Source organism: Camellia sinensis, chromosome 1 (assembly GCF_055761805.1).
Source record: "Camellia sinensis isolate YWXY chromosome 1, ASM5576180v1, whole genome shotgun sequence".
NCBI classification, from domain to species: domain Eukaryota; kingdom Viridiplantae; phylum Streptophyta; class Magnoliopsida; order Ericales; family Theaceae; genus Camellia; species Camellia sinensis.
In genome coordinates this window covers 197,820,058-197,839,875 of record NC_138961.1, presented here as the reverse complement: position 1 = coordinate 197,839,875, position 19,818 = coordinate 197,820,058, and the positions used below count along the sequence as shown (strand labels likewise).

The following is a 19,818-nucleotide window of genomic DNA, read 5'->3' as shown; positions in this document are numbered from 1 at the left end:
AAAAAAATTTTGAAAAAATGATTTGAAAACTGTTTTTTGAAAAAAAAAAATGCTTGTTTGGTTTTCAAAAAAATATTTCATTACAATTTCAAATTTCCCTCTAAATTAATGATTGAAACAATTAAAAAAATACAAAAAAATCACATCAAAACATTCTCTCAGATTTTTTAAATATATATATATATACATACTTATATGTACCTATATGTACCTATTCTACTAAAGCATACCTATCTCATTTTTAAAGCCTACCTATATATACCTATTCTATTAAAGCCTACCTATCTCATTTATTTTTTTGAAAACATAACTCATTTTTTAGAATAACCAAACAAGTTATATACAATTTTCAAAAAACCATATTCAAAAAACCATAACCAAACATAGTGTATAATTTTCAGTTCAGCATTCAAAAAAAAATTTATTTTGATGCTTTTTTAAAAGTGGATTGAAATTTTAAAAATATTAATTTTAAAACTATTTTCCATCAGTGGAAAGTTCACGAATAAAAGAAATGAGAGTTCATCTCAAAATTTGTCAACTCTTGCATATGATCTTGTCATTGTGTTCTCATTTTTATCATAAACAAAACAAGTGAAAAGTTTTTAAAGTCGCAAATTGTTTCTCATTTTGGCCCAAACATTTTTGACAACTAGATAATGAGTTATTTCTCGTAAAGTTTTTTTTTGACGTACTATTTTCTATCAGATTAATCATCTAATATATATTTATCAGAGTGCGCAGTGGATAACTTACGTACGATAAATTTCGAGGACGAAATTTTAAAAGGAAGGAAGATTGTAACAACCCAAATTTTTAATTATTCTGTATAATTTATATTAATATTATTTAATCTCAGTTCGGAAAATATATAATTTATTATATATTATTATGCGTAATTTTGTAAAACAATATAATTTTATGGGTCAAAATATAAATAAATAATTAATTTTCTGTTGGTATATGATATAATGTAATTTAATTAAGAATTAATTTATTTATATAGTTATATTAAGAATTTGGGCCAAAATGTAAATATCTTGTATATATATTTAATAGATAAGTGATAATCTGAGTTTTAATAAAGGAGATCCGGATGAATTATGAAAAAGGATTGAGATTGCCATGTGTCGGTCACAGGGCATTTCTACTTCTCTATAAATTGAGAAGAACTGATCAGAAGGCTTAGAGTGATTGAAATCAGCGAGGAAAAGAAAGAAAAGGGAGAAAGAAAGGAGAGAGAGAAGAAAAAAATGGTGGAAGTTAAAAGGATTTTTGATAATGAAAAGAAATAGTAAGGTATTAAAGTTAAGGTGAGTTATATTATACCTTGAGTCACCACAAAGTATTTTACGTATGTTTTGACTTACCAAAATCTATTTTACACAACTTATATTTTATTAGTATATTAACAAAAGTTATGTTTTATAAAGGTTTCAGTTACGTGGTTTTATTTCTGAACCCTATTTGCTTAAAAGGAAACCCATGAATATGTCTGTTTATATTTTAAAAAATATTTGACTATGACCTTATATATAATTATGTTTTGTAAGTACTACCACGGGAGTCCCACGCCTTGGGGGACTTTAATGACCATTGGCTTCTGTTTGATACTTTGTGGTCCTCTGTCTGTCATGGATCCATTGATCTCTGTTCTGTGCGGAGCAAAGTGCTGTGCGGAGCTAAGTGCTACACTATTGTGGGAGCCACCTCTAGAATCTGTATGAGCCACCTCTTGAATCCGTACCTCTGTTCTATGCGGACCAAAGTGCTGTGCGGAGTTAAGTGCTACACTATCGTGGGAGCCACCTATAGAATCCGTACGAGCCACCTCTTGAATCCGCACCTTTGTTCTGACTGTCACTTTTGTGACCTCTGTTCTGTTCTGTTCAGTACCGTGGTTATGATTATATATTTACATAATTTCTATATTTCAGTTTCTGTCACTTAAATGATTTGGTTACCAATGATTTATTTACCAAACTGAGTTATGTAAATGTTTTGGCTTAACTAACTATCCATGGTAATTTCGTGTCCCTTATACTCTTGGTATAATATTTCTCACTCTGCCATGTGCTTATAGTTGTTTACCAATTTTCAGGAAGCAGTGCAATTGAGAAAGAGCTTTTGGGAAGTCGGGTTGCGAAACAAACACACACAGTATTTTTATGATATTATTTATATGTAAATATCGGCCTTTTTTGTCAATATATTTTGTAATAAAAATAGAAGTTCCAATTATTATTTTCGTACCCTTACTTAAATATTACTTCCGCTTGCGTTTATTGATTTGTTTAAGAATTGGCCGTAGGTAACTTCAGTTGCTGGCCATCACGATACTTAACCCTTGGGTACGGGAAGTGGGTCGTGACAAGTGGTATCAGAGCAATGGTTTATAATAATAACAATAAAAAAAAACCATCATTGGAGCATAGGACACGCTCACATTTAAGAAGTGGGATAGCGGGTAATTAGTACCAAATTATTATATTTTGTTCGTCGATTTAATTATATTATAATTTTATATGATTATATATATCTAATAAATTTTTTTTTTTAGAGTGCCTAACTTGTGAAGGATATTAGATATAATTTATATTTGCGATAGTAAAAGAAGGACAAGAAAAAAAGGATGTCGGGCTCAAGCACCCACCAAAATTATAATATAATCAAATATATATAATTTTCAGTTCAGCATTCAATTTTTTTTTTATTTTGATGCTTTTTTTAAAAGTGGATTGAAATTTTAAAAATATTAATTTTAAAACTATTTTCCATCAGTGGAAAGTTCACGGATAAAAGAAATGGGAGTTCATCTCAAAATTTTTCAACTCTTGCATCTGATTTTGTCATTGTGTTCTCATTTTTATCATAAACAAAACAAGTGAAAAGTTTTTAAAGTCGCAAATTGTTTCTCATTTTGGCCCAAACATTTTTGACAACTAGACAGTGAGTTATTTCTCATAAAGTTTTTTTTTGAGGTACTATTTTCTATTAGATTAATCATTTAATATATATTTATCAGAGTGCGCAACGGATAGCTTACGTATGACAAATTTCGAGGACGAAATTTTAAAAGGAGGGAAGATTGTTACAACCGAGATTTTTAATTATTCTGTATAATTTATATTAATATTATTTAATCTCAGTTCGGAAAATATATAATTTATTATATATTATTATGCATAATTTTGTAAAACAATATAATTTTATGGTTCAAAATATAAATAAATAATTAATTTTCTGTTGGTATATGATATAATGTAATTTAATTAAGAATTAATTTATTTATATAGTTATATTAAGAATCTGGGCCAAAATGTAAATATCTTATATATATATTTAATAGATAAGTGATAATCTAAGTTTTAATGAAGGAGATCCAGATGAATTATGAAAAAGGATTGAGATTGCCACGTGTCGGCCACAGAGGATTTCTACTTCTCTATAAATTGAGAAAAACTTATAAGAAGGTTTAGAATGATTGAAATCAGTGAGCAAAAGAAAGAAAAGGAAGAAAGAAATGAGAGAAAGAAGAAAAAAATTGTGGAAGTTAAAAGGGTTTTTGATAATGAAAAGAAAGAGTAAGGTATTAAAGTTAAGGTGAGTTATATTATACCTTGAGTCACCATAAAGTATTTTACGTATGTTTTGGCTTACCAAAATCTATTTTACACAAGCTATGTTTTATTAGTATATTAATAAAAGTTATGTTTTATAAATGTTTCAGTTACGTGGTTTTATTTCTGAACCCTATTTGCTTAAAAGGAAATCCATGAATATGTCTGTTTATATTTTAAAAAATATTTGACTATGACCTTATATACAATTATGTTTTGTAAGTACCACCACGAGAGTCCCACGCCTTGGGGGACTTAAATGACCATTGGCTTCTGTTTGATACTTTGTGGTCCTCTATCTGTCATGGATCCATTGACCTCTGTTCTATGCGGAGCAAAGTGCTGTGCGGAGCTAAGTGCTACACTATTGTGGGAGCCACCTCTAGAATCCGTACGAGCCACCTCTTGAATCCGTACCTATGTTCTGTGCGGACCAAAGTGCTGTACGAAGCTAAGTGCTACACTATTGTGGGAGCCATCTCTAGAATCCGTACGAGCCACCTCTTGAATCCGTACCACTGTTCTGACTGTCACTTTTGTGACCTCTGTTCTGTTCTGTTCAGTACCGTGGTTATGATTATATATTTACATAATTTCTATATTTCAGTTTCTACCACTTAAATGATTTGGTTACCAATGATTTATTTACCAAACTGAGTTATGTAAATGTTTTGGCCTAACTAACTATCCATGGTAATTTCGTGTCCCTTATACTCTTGGTATAATATTTCTCACTCTGCCATGTGCTTATAGTTGTTTTTCAATTTTCAGGAAGCAGTGCAATTCAGAAAGAGCTTTTGGGAAGTCGGGTTGCGGAATAGACACACACCGTATTTTTATGATATTATTTATATGTAAATATCGGCCTTTTTGGTCAATATATTTTGTAATAAAAATAGAAGCTCCAATGATTATTTTCGTACCCTTACCTAAATATTACTTCCGCTTGTGTTTGTTGATTTGTTTAAGAATTGGCCATAGGTAACTTCAGTTACTGGCCATCACGATGCTTAACCCTTGGGTACGGGGAGCGGGTCGTGACATAGCGATTTACTATCACTGCACCAGATGACGTTTGGGAAACCCTTTACAAGGTTTAATTAACTTTTTGTATTTTCTTTGCTACATTTAATTGGAGAAATCTTCATGTTATCCTGAAATTCATTGGTTTGTACGTTAATACCCATGCAAAGAGGTTTAGGAAGAAAAGGATGGTTTACTACCATGAGTTGTCTCGCATCTTAGGAGACACATCCGCAACTGGTAAACTAGCTTTCCCTTCCACCAAGTCACCTTCTTAAAGTAGTGCCAGTTCTGATCCTGAATTTAAGGTAAAAAATGAGGAGTTAGATGCATTGCAAATTGATAGTGATAATGACAATGGAGATGGCCAAGGCAATGGCAAGGGCAAGGGCAAGGGCAAGAGCAAGAGCAAAATGAGAGGTAAAAAGAGTAAGAAGATGAGCTCTTTTCAAGCTAATATTTCTGAAGCACTCAAAGAAATGACTGAAAATAGCAGGAGGAAGGTGAACCAAATGGAAAAGCGATTCACAAGTGCTTCAGCTACTAATGTTGGCGATGACAGTGGTTCAATTGAAGGTGGCTCTACTCCATCACATTACTGAAAGAGTGCATGGCACTATTGCATGGTATGGAGGAAATTCCTGCTCCTACTTACACTAAAGCTGTGAACAAGCTTGCATCGGATCCCATAATAAGGGAGGTATTTGTTGATATGCCTCCTAGTAGGATGGTGGATTGGGTCCTTAATCTTTGAAAGTTATTATGAGAAAGTGCTGCAGATTTAGTGTGGTATGTGTTTGCGTTGTTTAATTTATTACTAATGTTGGATAATATTTGGTAGTTTATTGTGGAAACAGACTTATTATGGAAGTTTATATTTGGTACTGTATTTTATATTTGGTGTTGTAACAAATTTGGTAGTGTATTGTTGGATAATATATGGTGTTGTAACAGACTTATTCTACTTTTTATTTTAACAGACTTAGTGTATTCTGTGAACAAGCTTGTATTGTTGGATAATATTTGGTGCTGTAACAAATTTAGTGCTGTAACAGACGTATTGTACTTTTTATTTTATTTTATTTGTTTCAGAATAATTTATTATGGAAACAGAGTTAGGTGTATCCAACCTACATTTAATATTGTACTGCAAAGAGATGGGTAGATGTGTAGATATAAAATTGAAGGTGGTATGCAAGCTTCCCATTACTGCAAAGCTTCCTATTACTAATCAGTGTTACTATTGTACTGGTATGCAGGCTCTTTTTTTTATGAGAGTTTATGGTTAGTTGAAGTATTGAATGATCTTCTCCTATATAATGTTTGTTAGTAGTATGCTCTTTTTACTACATTGTCAACATTGCATGGGAAGCATTGTCAACATTGTTTTATATCACTGTATTATCAACACTGCATTGCAAGGTATGAATGATCTTCTCCTATACAAAATTCTTATGTCACTGCATTGTCAACATTGTTTTTTCCATTACCTGTTCGATGAAATGTGTCAATGTGTCTGGATTATTAATACTGTTCTATTCTAGTCAATGTGTCTGGATTTCCCAAATTTTGAAGTCATATGAAACATCACTAGATGTGGGTTTGTGGCATAGACTGGTTGAATATGGATAAAAGGAAAATATTTGGAAATATAGAAGGAAAGAGTATGTTGAAAATTTAAAAGAAGGAACCACGAGATTAAAAAAGAGATAAATGAAAGAAAGTTAAAATGATTGAATTGAAACAAAATCAGTCTTACTCACCTGCATGCATTCACTATGCACTGTGGACACATTATTGTTTGTCTACCTATATCCAATTATGTTGTTTATGCAATTGACACGAATATAACTTATGAATTGTATGCATTGAACGTGATGTGGATGCTGAGTTATGTATACTTGGCATACTGTTGGATTGTCAAATGATGTGTTGTTAGCATTGCTGTTATGTGGTTATCTTCTTCGTGTGCACTACACCATGTATAGTATGGCACTACACTTTGGTGTTTCCAGAGTACAAGGCATAAGCTCATACCCTAATAGGCATTGCCAAAATAGTCAAAGCTGGGCTGAGTGTAGAGTTTGAGATGGATGACAAAAGTGCATTAGAGCAGAGAATTACCATTTTTTATTTTTGAGATGTCACTTTTTAAGCTGTAAAGTTTATTTTTGAGATTATAGTACTATTTGGTATGGTGTAGATGCTTTAATGTACCTCATGGGCTTAAGTTCATAACTTGAACAAAAATACCCTCATCTCTAATCAAGACGTCCAATGTACTAGACCAATAAAACTACTTGGGCCTATACTTAAGAATCAATTGACTTTGTAGCATATGTCACCACTCCCATATTTATTCTTTGGCTTGGGCACTATTGACAAGAGGAACAAAAGAATGACCAAGAAAAAGGCACCAAAAATTATTTTAATTATTTGCGTAATTAACATGAAATTATTTTAATTATTTTAAAGTGACATGAAATTAAAGTATATGGAACCAACATTTGAATTGGACCAAACAAAATGGTTACCAAACTGAAAAAATTCAATGAAAGAAAAAATTCTTGTGTGACCATTATTTCATGTATTTTCATTATCACTAATACTTTTGTTTTTAAGGGGTCAACACAATATCACAGTGATATATATGGAGCCGATGCATGCTCTTGATTTGAGTTTTGACTCAGACAGTGACGATGAAAATATACAATTACTGGTGTGTGTAGCACTACATGAGTATTGTAATACTTACCTTCAACCTAGACCATGCCGAACGTCCATATTACAAGGACATGACTACGTATTAGAAATATTGAATGGCCATAAAAGAAAGTCCACAGAAAATTTTAGAATGGAACCAGATGTATTTATTAATTTGTGCGAGGCACTTAAGGTATATGGTAAACTGGAACACTCACGTTATCTGACTGTCCAAGAGCAAGTTTGTATATTTTTGCTAATAATTGGTCACAACGAACGAAATCGTGTTGTCCAAGAGCAATTCCAACATTCTGGCCAGACCATCTCCAAATACTTCAACCGAGTCTTAAAGGCAGTGTGTAGGCTTGGTAAACAAGTTATAAGGCCTCCAGATTCCTGCAGAAATTCGATATAATCCACGCTTCTATCCTTTTTTTAAGGTAATCACTAACAGAATATTTGAAATATAAATTTTAGTAAAATATCTTGCATTATTAAAGTCATGTGTCAAATAGGATTGTGTTGGAGCAATTGATGATACCCACATATCTGCAAGGGTGCCAGCATCAGAGCAAATGCCATATCGGGGTAAGCATACAGTTACAACGCAAAATGTAATGTGTGTTTGCTCATTTGATATGCGATTTACGTATGTATTGGCCGGTTGGGAGGGCATTGCAAATGATTCAAGAGTGTTCATTGAAAGCGTACATGATCCAACAAATTTATTTCCAATGCCACCAACAAGTACGTATTATATGGCATTTTGTTAATTTATAATGAATATTCTTTTATCAACCCATAATAATAGATACATACATGTTGAACAGATAAATACCATGTTGTCGACTCGGGTTATACAAATATGCCTGGCTTTTTATCGCCATACTGTGGTGAGAGGTACCATCTAAATGAGTTTCGTAATCAACGTCGACAACCAAGAAACAAGAAGCAAATGTTCAATTACCGACACTCCTCACTGCGCAATGTGATTGAGAGATGCTTCGGTGTCTTCAAGACTCGTTTTCCAATTTTGAGAGACATGCCTCCGTATTCAACTAAGACGTAGAGATATATCCCCATTGCATGTTGTACAACACACAACTGGATAAGGATACATTCTCAAAGTGACACATTGTTCGCTGAATGGGCCAATCCAGATCATATCGTTGAAGATGATGGGCCTAGTGGAGGTGGTAGTAGCAGCTCGACACATGCAGGAAGTAGTTCTCAGCAACCAATTAACTTAGACATTAGTCAACCTCAATTACGTCACATGTCTGATATAAGGAATCAAATTGCTGGTCAAATTTGGGAATCTGTCGGAAACAATTGAAATATTATTTATGCGTATAATAGATTGTGGAAGATGTTTTTTTATAGTTTGTGGAAGAATTGAGATGTTATTATTATGGTTTGTTAGTTGTTATGAACATTATGGTTTATTATGCTTATTAAATTTATCTATGGTTGGTATTGTATCAATATGATTATTATGAATAATGTGTATGATCCCATTGTCAAAAAAAATTAGACCTTAACAAACATGTTTTTTAGTTTATGTTTTCAAAAATTTTCAAATATTTTGTCCAAACCAAACGGGTTTATTATTTATGTTTTTCTAAAAAAAAACAAAAACTAGTTTATAAAATTTTTGTAAACATAAACAAAAAACGTAAACGTTACCAAACGCTACCAAATTGTACAGTTTTCACATTTTTCAATATTTTTAATAACCATCCATATTTATGTCGTTTGTTTTCATACATTGATGCAACGCTAATTGTAGAATCTTAGTTTATTTCATCATGCACCAATATGTGCACAAGGTGGAGATTGACAATTTAATGGACGGCCTTACCCCCACTACATTTTGGGTTGCCTTAGTAAAGACGTTCATGAATGACTTGAGAAGTGGCCTCTACACCCAGGCTGTGCGATGATTCACGACTTGGACGTCTCAAAAGCGTGTTTAAAGATTCTCATTTTTTGTTTGATTTTCATTTTCGATTCCCATTTTGTTTCAGTACAGTCACCCAAACTGTTGAATGTTTTTGTTGATTAAGTTTAACGTGTTCGTTTAGAACGCTTAACAATGACATAAACAAGGATTCCCACACTAATGTGGTGTTGTTCAAAAATATATATCCCGGATTACGACCTCATTAACATGTGCCGCACGGAATTTGTTTATTTCATATTGCATGTGTAGGTTGATTATTATTTTTTGTCTTGTATAGATTGTTGAAATTTGATCTTTGGGATGGATTGTTGTAAGAAAATCAAGAAACTTAGAAGTGATAGAGGTGGTGAATATAAATCACCTTTTGGTGAATTTTGTAAAGAACATGGAATAATTCATCAAATCACTGCTCCTTACTCACCTCAGCAAAATGGAATTATTGAAAGGAAAAATAGGATTTTAAAAGAAATGATGAATGCCATGTTAATCAGTTCTTGATTACCTCAAAACTTGTGGGGGGAAGCAATATTTCTGCTAATTATATACTTAATAAAATACCCCGAAAGAAAGTGAATCAAACACCTTATGAATTGTGGCATGGAAGAGTACCCATCTTACAAATACGTAAAAGTGTGGGGGTGTTTGGCTAAAGTGGCTATTCCTAGTCCTAAAAAAACTAAGATAGGTCCTAAGACCATTGATTGCATTTTCATTGGTTATGCTAAGAATAGTAGTGCATATCGGTTTTTGATTCATAAATCAAAACATACCGAAATGCATGTAAATACTATTATTAAGTCTCGGAATGCATCATTCTTTGAACATGTATTTCTAAATAAGACTGGACAAGTGACTAGTAGTAACAAAAGATCTCATGATGCTATTACTAGTTAGGATCAAGAACATGAACATGATCAAGAGCAAGAGCTAGATCAAAATGAAGAAAAGGAACTTAGGCGTAGTAAACGTGCTAGAACCTCAAAATCTTTCGGTCCAGATTTTCTAACATATTTGTTAGAAAATGAGCCTTTAACTTTTAAAGAGGCTATGTCCAGTCCTGAAACTCCTTTATGGAAAGAAACTGTCAATAGTAAAGTTGAATCCATCTTGCAAAATCACACTTGGGAATTGGTGGATTTGCCACCAGGTTGTAAACCTCTTGGGTACAAGTGGATTTTCAAAAGAAAATTGAAAGCGAATGGATCAATTGACAAATACAAGGCAAAACTTGTGGTCAAAGGTTTTAGACAAAAAGAAGGTCTTGATTACTTTGACACATACTTACCGGTTACTAGAATAACATTCATTAGAATGTTAATTGCTATTGCATCTTTATAAAATTTAGAAATTCATTAAATGGATGTAAAAACAGCTTTCTTAAATTGTAAGTTAAATAAAGAAATTTACATGAAACAACCAGAAGGTTTTTCTGTTCCAGGAAAATAAAAGAAAGTGTGTAAATTGGTTAAATCATTATATGGTTTATAACAAGCGCCAAAGCAATGGCATGAGAAATTCGACAAGGCAATGATGTCAAATTGATTTAAAATTAATGAGTGTGACAAATGTGTTTATATTAAAAACACAGACAAAGGTTATGTCATTGTATGTTTTTATGTAGATGATATGCTCATTATATGTATTAATAATGATATGATTAAAACTACTAAGAAAATGTTGAATAAACATTTTGACATGAAGGACATGGGCATTGCTGATGAAATTCTTGGTATAAAAATTACCAAAACATCAGAAGGATATGTTTTGTCACAATCTCATTACATTGAGAAAATACTTGACAAATTTAGCAAAGATAATGATCATCTTGTTAGAACACCTGTAGATGTTAATTTGTATCTTTCTAAGAATGTACAGGAAAGTATTTCTCAATTAGAGTATGCCCAAATTATTGGAAGCTTAATGTACTTGATGAACTGCACTCGCCCAGATATAGCTTATGCAGTAAGTAAATTAAGTAGATATACAAGTAACCCGGGAGTAGAACACTGGAAAGCAATTATCAGGGTTCTAAGATATCTCCGATTTACTCGTAACATTGAGCTTAATTATACTAGATATCCAGCAGTACTTGAAGGATACTGTGATGCAAATTGGATATTGGATATTAGAGACTCAAAGTCCACCAGTGGGTATATCTTTACTCTTGGTGGGGCGACTGTATCTTGGAAATCCTCCAAACAGACTTGTATTGCTAGGTCTACTATGGAATCAGAATTCATAGCTTTAGACAAAGCTGGGGAAGAGGCAGAATAGCTTCGCCACTTCCTTGAAGATATACTAATATGGCCAAAACTGGTGCCTGCTATATGCATACATTGCGATAGTCAATCAGCAATAGGTAGAGCACAGAGTCATATGTATAACGGTAAGTCTAGACACATTCGTTGACATAATACCATAAGACAACTACTCTCTAATGGAATTATTTTCATTGAATATGTGAAATCTAAAGACAACATAGCGGATCCACTAACCAAAGGGTTAGCAAGAGAGTTAGTTGAGAATTCATCGAGGGGAATAGGACTTAAGCCTATTAAATAAGAGTTACCACAACGGCAACCCAACCTATTTGACTGGAGATCCCAAGATCTAGGTTCAAAGGGACAACCGAGTTGTGTATGACTCAGAAGGATCACTGAAGAGTTAAACTCCTACCCATTTCTATGATAAAATAGTGACGACTGCAGAGTTTTAGGTTAAGTAATACTTTTAATGATTCTTATATCTAGGTATACCTAGTAGAGTACGACAGGATACTCTTCATAAAAATCACCTATATGAGTGTGAACTGGGCCGGTTCTATGAGATTTGTGAAGGGCTACAATTCTCTAGAGCACTCATGAAAGACCAGGTTGTTCAGGGTCAAAATGAACACAATAGTGAGAACTAAACTGTGTCTGGGGATATATTGTGTGAGTTCTATTGTCTTGGTTTACACAAACGGCTGAACAGTTTAAGACATCATGTTCACTGTTTAGCTAGTAAATCCGATAGTGTCTCACAAGGAAAGGTTCAAAGCCAAAAGCTACCTATCCTATGCAGAATATTTCTAATTTTTGTACTCTCTGTAATTAAATCATGTTGTTGTATTTTCTCTCTGTCAAATTCCATTCATGTGGGGGATTGTTGGAAAATTTGGTTTATTAGGCTTATTTTGGGCCGACTTTGAACCCAAAATTGAGTGGGCCCTAAACGTCTTTTAGGTTGGGTCCGAAGAGGTGAAGTGTTTATTCTCGCGTGGCAAGTCACACGGTGAAGACGGTTCGTCAAAACCATTTATGAGTGAATGGGAACATGACGTCGTTTTCGGGTTTGCGGAATGGACATTTAAAGTTTTTAATGTGAGTTTCCTTGTGAGGCTTGTTCCACATTGAAACTTTAAGAGAGTTTTGTTAAGTATATAAGCTCTAGCCTACAACACTTGGGTTGGGCCCCAAGGGGCACCCCAAGTTTGTAGAAGGGAAGAGTTATGGACAAAGTGAACCTTAGCCCAAACCACCATACACGCGCGCCACCGGCCGCTCGGCCGGGCCGGGTGCGGGTTGTGGGTCGGGTCGGTTCTTGTATTAATTTTTTGGACAAAATTCATTTGAATTTTTCAAAAAAAAATATTGCGGGAATTTAATTCAAATTTGAATTCTAATTTTTTGTCCAGCATTTAAGTCTCCTCTGTCCGAAATTCCTCTCAGATTCAAACTGAAAAACTGCCCAGCAGATTCGGTTTTAACTGCCCAGCAGTTACAGATCTGTTACTTCCGAACAGATTCAAAACCTGGCAGCAAATCTGTTCGAATTCAAAACAGCATCTGTTCAAAATAGTATCATACCTGTTCACTTCCTTAAAGCACCAGTTCGGGTCAGATTTATTGTCTATAAATACAGCCATGATTCCAGCAGTCTAAACATCCGAAAATATCAGTCTGCATAATTTATATTGCTGTCCAGAATTTTCTCTTCTGCATTTTATTCCTCATTCTAGTTTTTAGAAAAAATCAAAAAGAGTATTAGAACACAAGGTTCTAGTTCGCCGTATAAATTTGTGTAGAGTACTACTACAAATTTGTGAAGATTATTGTATCCTGGGAGATTGACGCCACTCAACCGTAAGCACCGTAGCGGGGCGAATCTGTCTTAAGGACAAAGTGTCACACACTCAACTTGGTTTTTTATTTTTTAATTCGATTCGATAACTAAATTCAATATGTTATTTATTTATTTGTTTGACTTTGTTTCAATTTATTTTATTTAGACAGAAGATTGTTCCAACAGATGTGACATAATTTAAATTTTTTAAAATATTTATAATTTATATAATAGATGAGATTATAATTTTAAAATGTTAATATCATAACATATAACATATATGGATACATATACTAATTAATATAGCAATCGATATGAACCGCACCATCGAATTTGAAATTCCCCCTGCCTAATACCTGAGGAGGGAAAAATGAGTTGAGCAAGTAGAATTTCCCCAAATTGGGGTGCCCATTAATTAATTATACAGATAGCCAGAAGAAGCCCAAAAGCTGCCTTGTCCTCCAAGAAGCCCAAGAAAGAATAGATCATCCTCCTCACCTCCACAACAAAGAAAGAGAGTAACACACTATCATCATCATCATCATCATCATCATCACAGAAGCAGCAAAGCAATGGCGAGGTACGACAGAGCAATCACGGTCTTCTCACCTGATGGTCACCTCTTCCAAGTCGAATACGCTCTCGAGGCCGTCCGTAAGGGCAACGCCGCCGTCGGAGTCCGTGGCACCGACACCATCGTTCTCGGCGTCGAGAAGAAATCCACCGCCAAGCTCCAAGATTCCAGGTCCATCATCGTTCTCTCTCTATCTCATTGTGTTTTGTTCTGTTTCATTGATCTGTTTTTTTTAATGTTTAAGGTTAGGGCTAGGGTTTGGGTTTTGTAAAACTTCGATCGCTTGCTTGAGTTGGTACCTCGTGAAACCTAGATTTGAGAGGTGGTATTTTTTTGATCTTAAAATTAGGTTATTAGATTCATATTTTCTTTACTGAATTTTATTGATGATAGAAAATGGTTTAATGGGGACACACGAAAAAGTAACTCTTGAATGTATCTACATCTACGAGATATACAATTAGCCAGAAAACAGTTCCTTTTGAGGTAAAAATTGAGCTGTCAACATTTTGAAATGGCCTTATGTACCTCTCACTCCACAAACACTACATAAGACACAGTACAATCAACTCTCATGCTTACTGTACGCCAAACTTGACTCGCAAATGAGCTATGTAAGAGTAATGATTAGCACTCTTCTCATTTTTTTGAACACCCCTATGCAGAAGGACCCAATCTAAGAAAAATTTACCCCTCTGCCTCAAATTATCCAACATCAATATAGCTTCTTGAATTGCCGTCCAAGCAAAGAAGGCCTAGCCTTAGTCCACCTAATCCCATTACAATGGAATTCTACATCCCTTCCTTGTAACCAAGATTTGGTAAAAGGGAGATACCTGAAGAATGCCGTTACTGGCCACAGTCCAAACCGAAGTATCATCCACCCTTTCTTGGACTAGCGAATCCTGAAGCATCTGACCAGAGACCCAATGGACTCCTAAGCTTCAATCCTGGAAGGTATCCATATAGTGGGTGTCCAATTCACTTTGTTAGAGCTTACTCTTGAACTATTATTTACAGTCTGTCAGTCTCATAAACAAAAGCTCATTTTTTAATTAGTAGACCTGGTTATTTGAAGGCCTTCTAGTATAAAACTTGAAGGCTGCAGTAGCTTGGCTACTATTGCAGAATTGGAATTCCTTTTTGTGTTAAAGTTGGATTTAAAGGCAATATCCATTCCTAGGCACTTCAATGTATTTAGCAGCTAAGATGTTAAATAGCGAGGATGGAAATGAACTTTGTTATTGGCAATTGTCTAACTGTATCCTCATGTTTTTTTTTTGTTTGTTTGTTTTATTTTTTATTTTTTTTATTTTTTTGCTATCTCTAGTATGTTGCACTTAATAGGAGGGTGAGTATTCATGCCACCAATATTGACTTAGTCCATGGTCTACGCAGCTATGCGCCATATCTTCCTTGCTCTTTGTTTAAGATTGGACTGAAGGTACCAAACCAAGCATCCTTTTTGTTGTTTTTCTTTTGGATAAGAAGCCCTTAGGTTGTACACCAGCCATACATAGCTTGAACTGTGATGGCCGCAATGGTAAGTTATTGTTGATCTCCAAGACAACTTTGGTTGAATGTCCACACTCGATCCACCTTCTAAACTTCCTACATTCACTCCCAGAAATTGAAATAGGAATTGTAACCTCCCTGTCTGCTGTAGTCAGCCTCAAGATGTGCCTCTGATTGGTGAGTCTGCCATCTCCACAGCTTTCCCTTTTTCTGGCTGGTCCTCAAGCCTTCGAGTGCCAATCTTCGCTTGGGCCGGCTCCAAGGCTCTACCATGGCTTTTCATTGGTTTCTCCCAAGGGCCTTAGTGTTATGTGCGGCTTTTTAGTATACTTGCATTAAATTAAAAGAAAAATGTTCACCATGTTGGTTTCCAGTTTTTTGAAAACACTTCTTAGAAAATTTTACTTTCTTATTTTCCGTATTTTTTTGTTTTTACTGAATTTTTTTAATAATTTAAGCAATTTTTTTAATTTTTAGACACACCTAACATAAATACTCTTAAAAAGCATAATTTTTGTGAAAAAAATCTTTAAAAAATTCACTAAATACCAAAAATATAAAAAATACGAAAATTTAGTAGGTTTTTCGTATTTTCGTATTTTTATTAATTTTTAAAAATATTTTTTCATAAATATTTTACTTTTTAGATACATCTAAGTAAGGTGCATCTAAAAAGTAAAAAAAAAAATGTTTAAAATTTTAAAAATATTCACTAAAAACAAAAAAACACAACAAATAAAAAAATTTAATTTTCAAAAAATTGAATTCAGAAAACTGAAACCAAACACACCAATTAGGAATCAGCTCAAAGTTAGACAACCTGTTTGTTAGGCTCATTTAAATGCTTTAGGGAATATGAAGTACCATTCCAAGTTTTACATAAGCCAAAGAAAACTAGTTAAATGCTATTCAAACATGCAAAACCCCTGATACCTCCATATATTTCTGTTAGTCCAGCTGTTATACATAGTTCATCCTAATTTTTTTAAATGGAGAATTACCAATAAGCACTGCTTTCTTTCAAGATACCTTCGAGTCTTATCAAATTTTATGTGGACAACTAAGTCCTATTTTCTGAAAACTTGTTCCAAAAAGCTAAAGTCTTCTTAATGATAGTTATCTACATTGAAATTTGATAGGACTCAATGGTAATCATGAGGATGAAGTAGTACTTACGGTAAATTTTTCTTTTTTTAATTTGAGTAAGTCACTGGGGTAGTCGCTCACAATTTTCTTTCTAAGTCTCTGTCAATGTAGTTATATGGAAGTCATGCTTAAATATCAGTTGATGGGATGTTGTATAATCTCTGAAAGGAGTATCCACAAATAACCTACCAGAGGTAGGGGACATGCTTCTTTCTCTAGGAGTGGTTCTTGTAGATCCTAGGTCATCCGGATGTGTCTCCTCACTGAACCACGAATTAAATGTTGTTCCTCTGTAATTTGGGATGCATTCATGTTATGCCTTTTCTTTCTTTCTTTCTATTTTCTCTTCTTTCACATGATTGGAGCACACGATGTTTTCTCAGATTGATTAATTCTTACTATTTCACTTTGTATTGCAGATCAGTTAGAAAGATTGTTAACTTGGATGATCACATTGCGATGGCCTGCGCAGGGCTCAAAGCAGATGCTCGTGTCCTTATTAACAGGGCACGTATCGAATGTCAAAGCCACAGGCTTACCGTTGAGGATCCAGTAACTGTTGAGTATATTACACGTTACATTGCTGGTCTTCAACAGAAGTACACGCAAAGTGGTGGTGTGAGACCATTTGGTCTTTCAACTTTAATTGTGGGCTTTGACCCATATACTGGTGTACCATCACTATATCAGACAGATCCATCAGGTACATTTTCTGCTTGGAAAGCTAATGCAACTGGGAGAAACTCTAATTCAATGCGAGAATTTTTGGAGAAAAATTATAAAGAAACTTCTGGGCAAGAAACTGTGAAGCTTGCAATTCGTGCATTGCTCGAAGTAAGTATTTTTGGCTAATCTTTGACATGTCTTTCTTGATTACATTTTTATTTTTTATTTTTTTGTGGATTTTAATGCTAATTGTATAATTTGTTCAGACTAATTATGTTCTATCTTCACTTTGTTATTTCTAGTGTATTAGGTGCTATTTTTTTTTTTTTCCTTCTTTTTCTCTCCAATGTATTTTTTATGTGATTTAAAGTTAAGATGTTGAATTTGATTTTTTTGTATATTTTTCTATCTGAGGAACTTCGTAGGTTATTTAGCTTACAAATCTTCATTTGCTGAGGGGCATTACTTTTTGCTTTGGTAAAAGCTTGCACTGTGCAGCAAGAGAAACCTACTTTGAGTTTGAGGATGACCATTGTGTGCAAATAAATATAGTGGTTAAGCATACATGGACTACCCTTTCCTTCGTGACCCCAAAATGATTGATGTACTGCCATCTGGAAATGGTATCAATAGAATACACTTTATGTGTAAGATCGTTTTAATATAGGAATTGCTATCCTAATAGGAATCTGTTGTAGGTTAGGACAAAGATACCCAATTTCTGTTTCTATTATCCCAACTTAAATGAGGGTACATTTTAATTCAAATTCTCCTCTTTTTCAGACCTCTTTCACCACCTTCTACCTTTCCCTCTGTACCTCGATGTGCAAAAACCATCTTCTGGTCATCTCATTTAGCAACTTTTGTTGCCATTAATTGCTACCAGTCTACAAAATCAGCATTATCCACTACCAGCATTGTTGAGATCCATTGCTTTGACATCATCTACCACTAATAGGTTTGGATGGAGAAGCCAATCACAGCTACATGTAAACTGCTCTGAACTCTTCCCGCAGGCAGCGGCTACAGGGGGCTTTGATTTGGCTGACAGTAAGACAGTTGATGAATTTGAGAGTGGATATGGTGCAAAGTAGAAGATATAGATTTGGTTCAGTTGGTAGCGCTTCAAATTGAATGCAAGAAAAGTAATGGAGAGAAGAAGAAAAAGAATAGTTTATTTTTTCCTATTTTTCTTTCTTTTTGTTTATTTACTCGTTGAATCCCAAACTGAAAACAAAATCAAGCCTTATTGATGTATAGTGATGTTTGAAAACTATAGGACGTGACATCAACAATTGACAGCCACCAAATAAATCCTACTGAAGTTAAGATGGTCGATTGATGTTGAACCAGTGGATTTATTTTGTTTAGACTTCTAAATATTGCTTTGAAAATCATAAAAGTTCATTCTTAGCATGAGGATCCTTGGAACATTGGTCTTGTGGCTAGCATGTTGTTTTGAAGGTGTGAAGTGATGAGAAGATTAGAGAAAAGTAGAGAAGAAGGGGTTCAATAGAGAAGGGATCTTTGTGTATCTGTTAAAACCTTCTTTATAGGTGATTGGGTGAGAAGTAGAAACAATTTAGCACAATCGCAAGTACTTAACAAAGGGGTTTTGGTGGAGGATACGCTCCCCATCGCTCTACTTTGTGATCCACACCAAACCAAAGAAAAAGTACTCACTAATCAAGAGGAAAAGTTTATCGAGAATGGTTCCTTTCCTTTTCTGTTTTTGTCTTGCAATTGGTGAATGAACTAATCAATAGGTAAACATGTGGCACATTGTATCATGCTCTTGCAGATCCTTGTGGCCAAAGAGGCTTTTTTAATCCTTGTATTATCATTCTTGTATATGAACCTTATGTTTTGTGATAACTTCTGAAGTATGCTTTTTTTTTTTTTTTGCATTTAGGTTGTCGAGAGTGGGGGAAAGAACATTGAAGTAGCTGTGATGACAAAGGAGCATGGACTGCGTCAACTTGATGAAGCTGAAATTGATGCCATAGTTGCGGAGATTGAAGCCGAGAAAGCAGCTGCTGAGGCTGCAAAGAAGGGCCCTCCCAAGGAAACATAATTTGTCTTTTCGTTGTTCTTTTTGTTTTGCTTGTGGATGTTAGCCCATTCTCATAATTTCTTGGCCTTTTGAGGTAAAATTCTGTTATGTGGAAGTCTTATTATGGTGATGTTGGATTAGAATGACATCAGGTGGTGTTTGTGCTGGAGTATGCAATCAATATTTTTTCTCTTGCCATCTAATGTCTGCAAATGTTTTTTACATCTTTGCATCGATTAAAGCTCTCTCTTTATGGAGTAGCACAGTGGGAGTTTGGCTCCAAAACCCAAGGTTTGTGATCAAACCGAGTTAAGCCAAGTCATAAATTGGTTTCAACTTGATTTGAAAACTTGATGAATCTTGAAGCGTATTTAAAGTGTACTTGTTTACATAACCAGTCAAATCTTAAATAAGTTTTCAACGAGCTAAATACAAGTTAAGCACGAGTTTT

General features: G+C 34.2%; 1 protein-coding gene across 1 annotated transcript; it reads left to right on the top strand.

Annotated features, from left to right (window-relative positions):
• Nucleotides 1-13,712: 13,712 nt before the first annotated feature.
• PAD2 (proteasome alpha subunit D2) lies at nt 13,713-19,565 on the top strand. The gene is made up of 3 exons (XM_028228304.2): nt 13,713-14,158; nt 17,068-17,482; nt 19,227-19,565. Exons 1-3 carry the CDS (start codon nt 13,986-13,988, stop codon nt 19,386-19,388), a joined length of 750 nt encoding a protein of 249 aa, XP_028084105.1. The 5' UTR covers nt 13,713-13,985; the 3' UTR covers nt 19,389-19,565.
• The last annotated feature ends 253 nt before the right edge of the window (nt 19,566-19,818 follow it).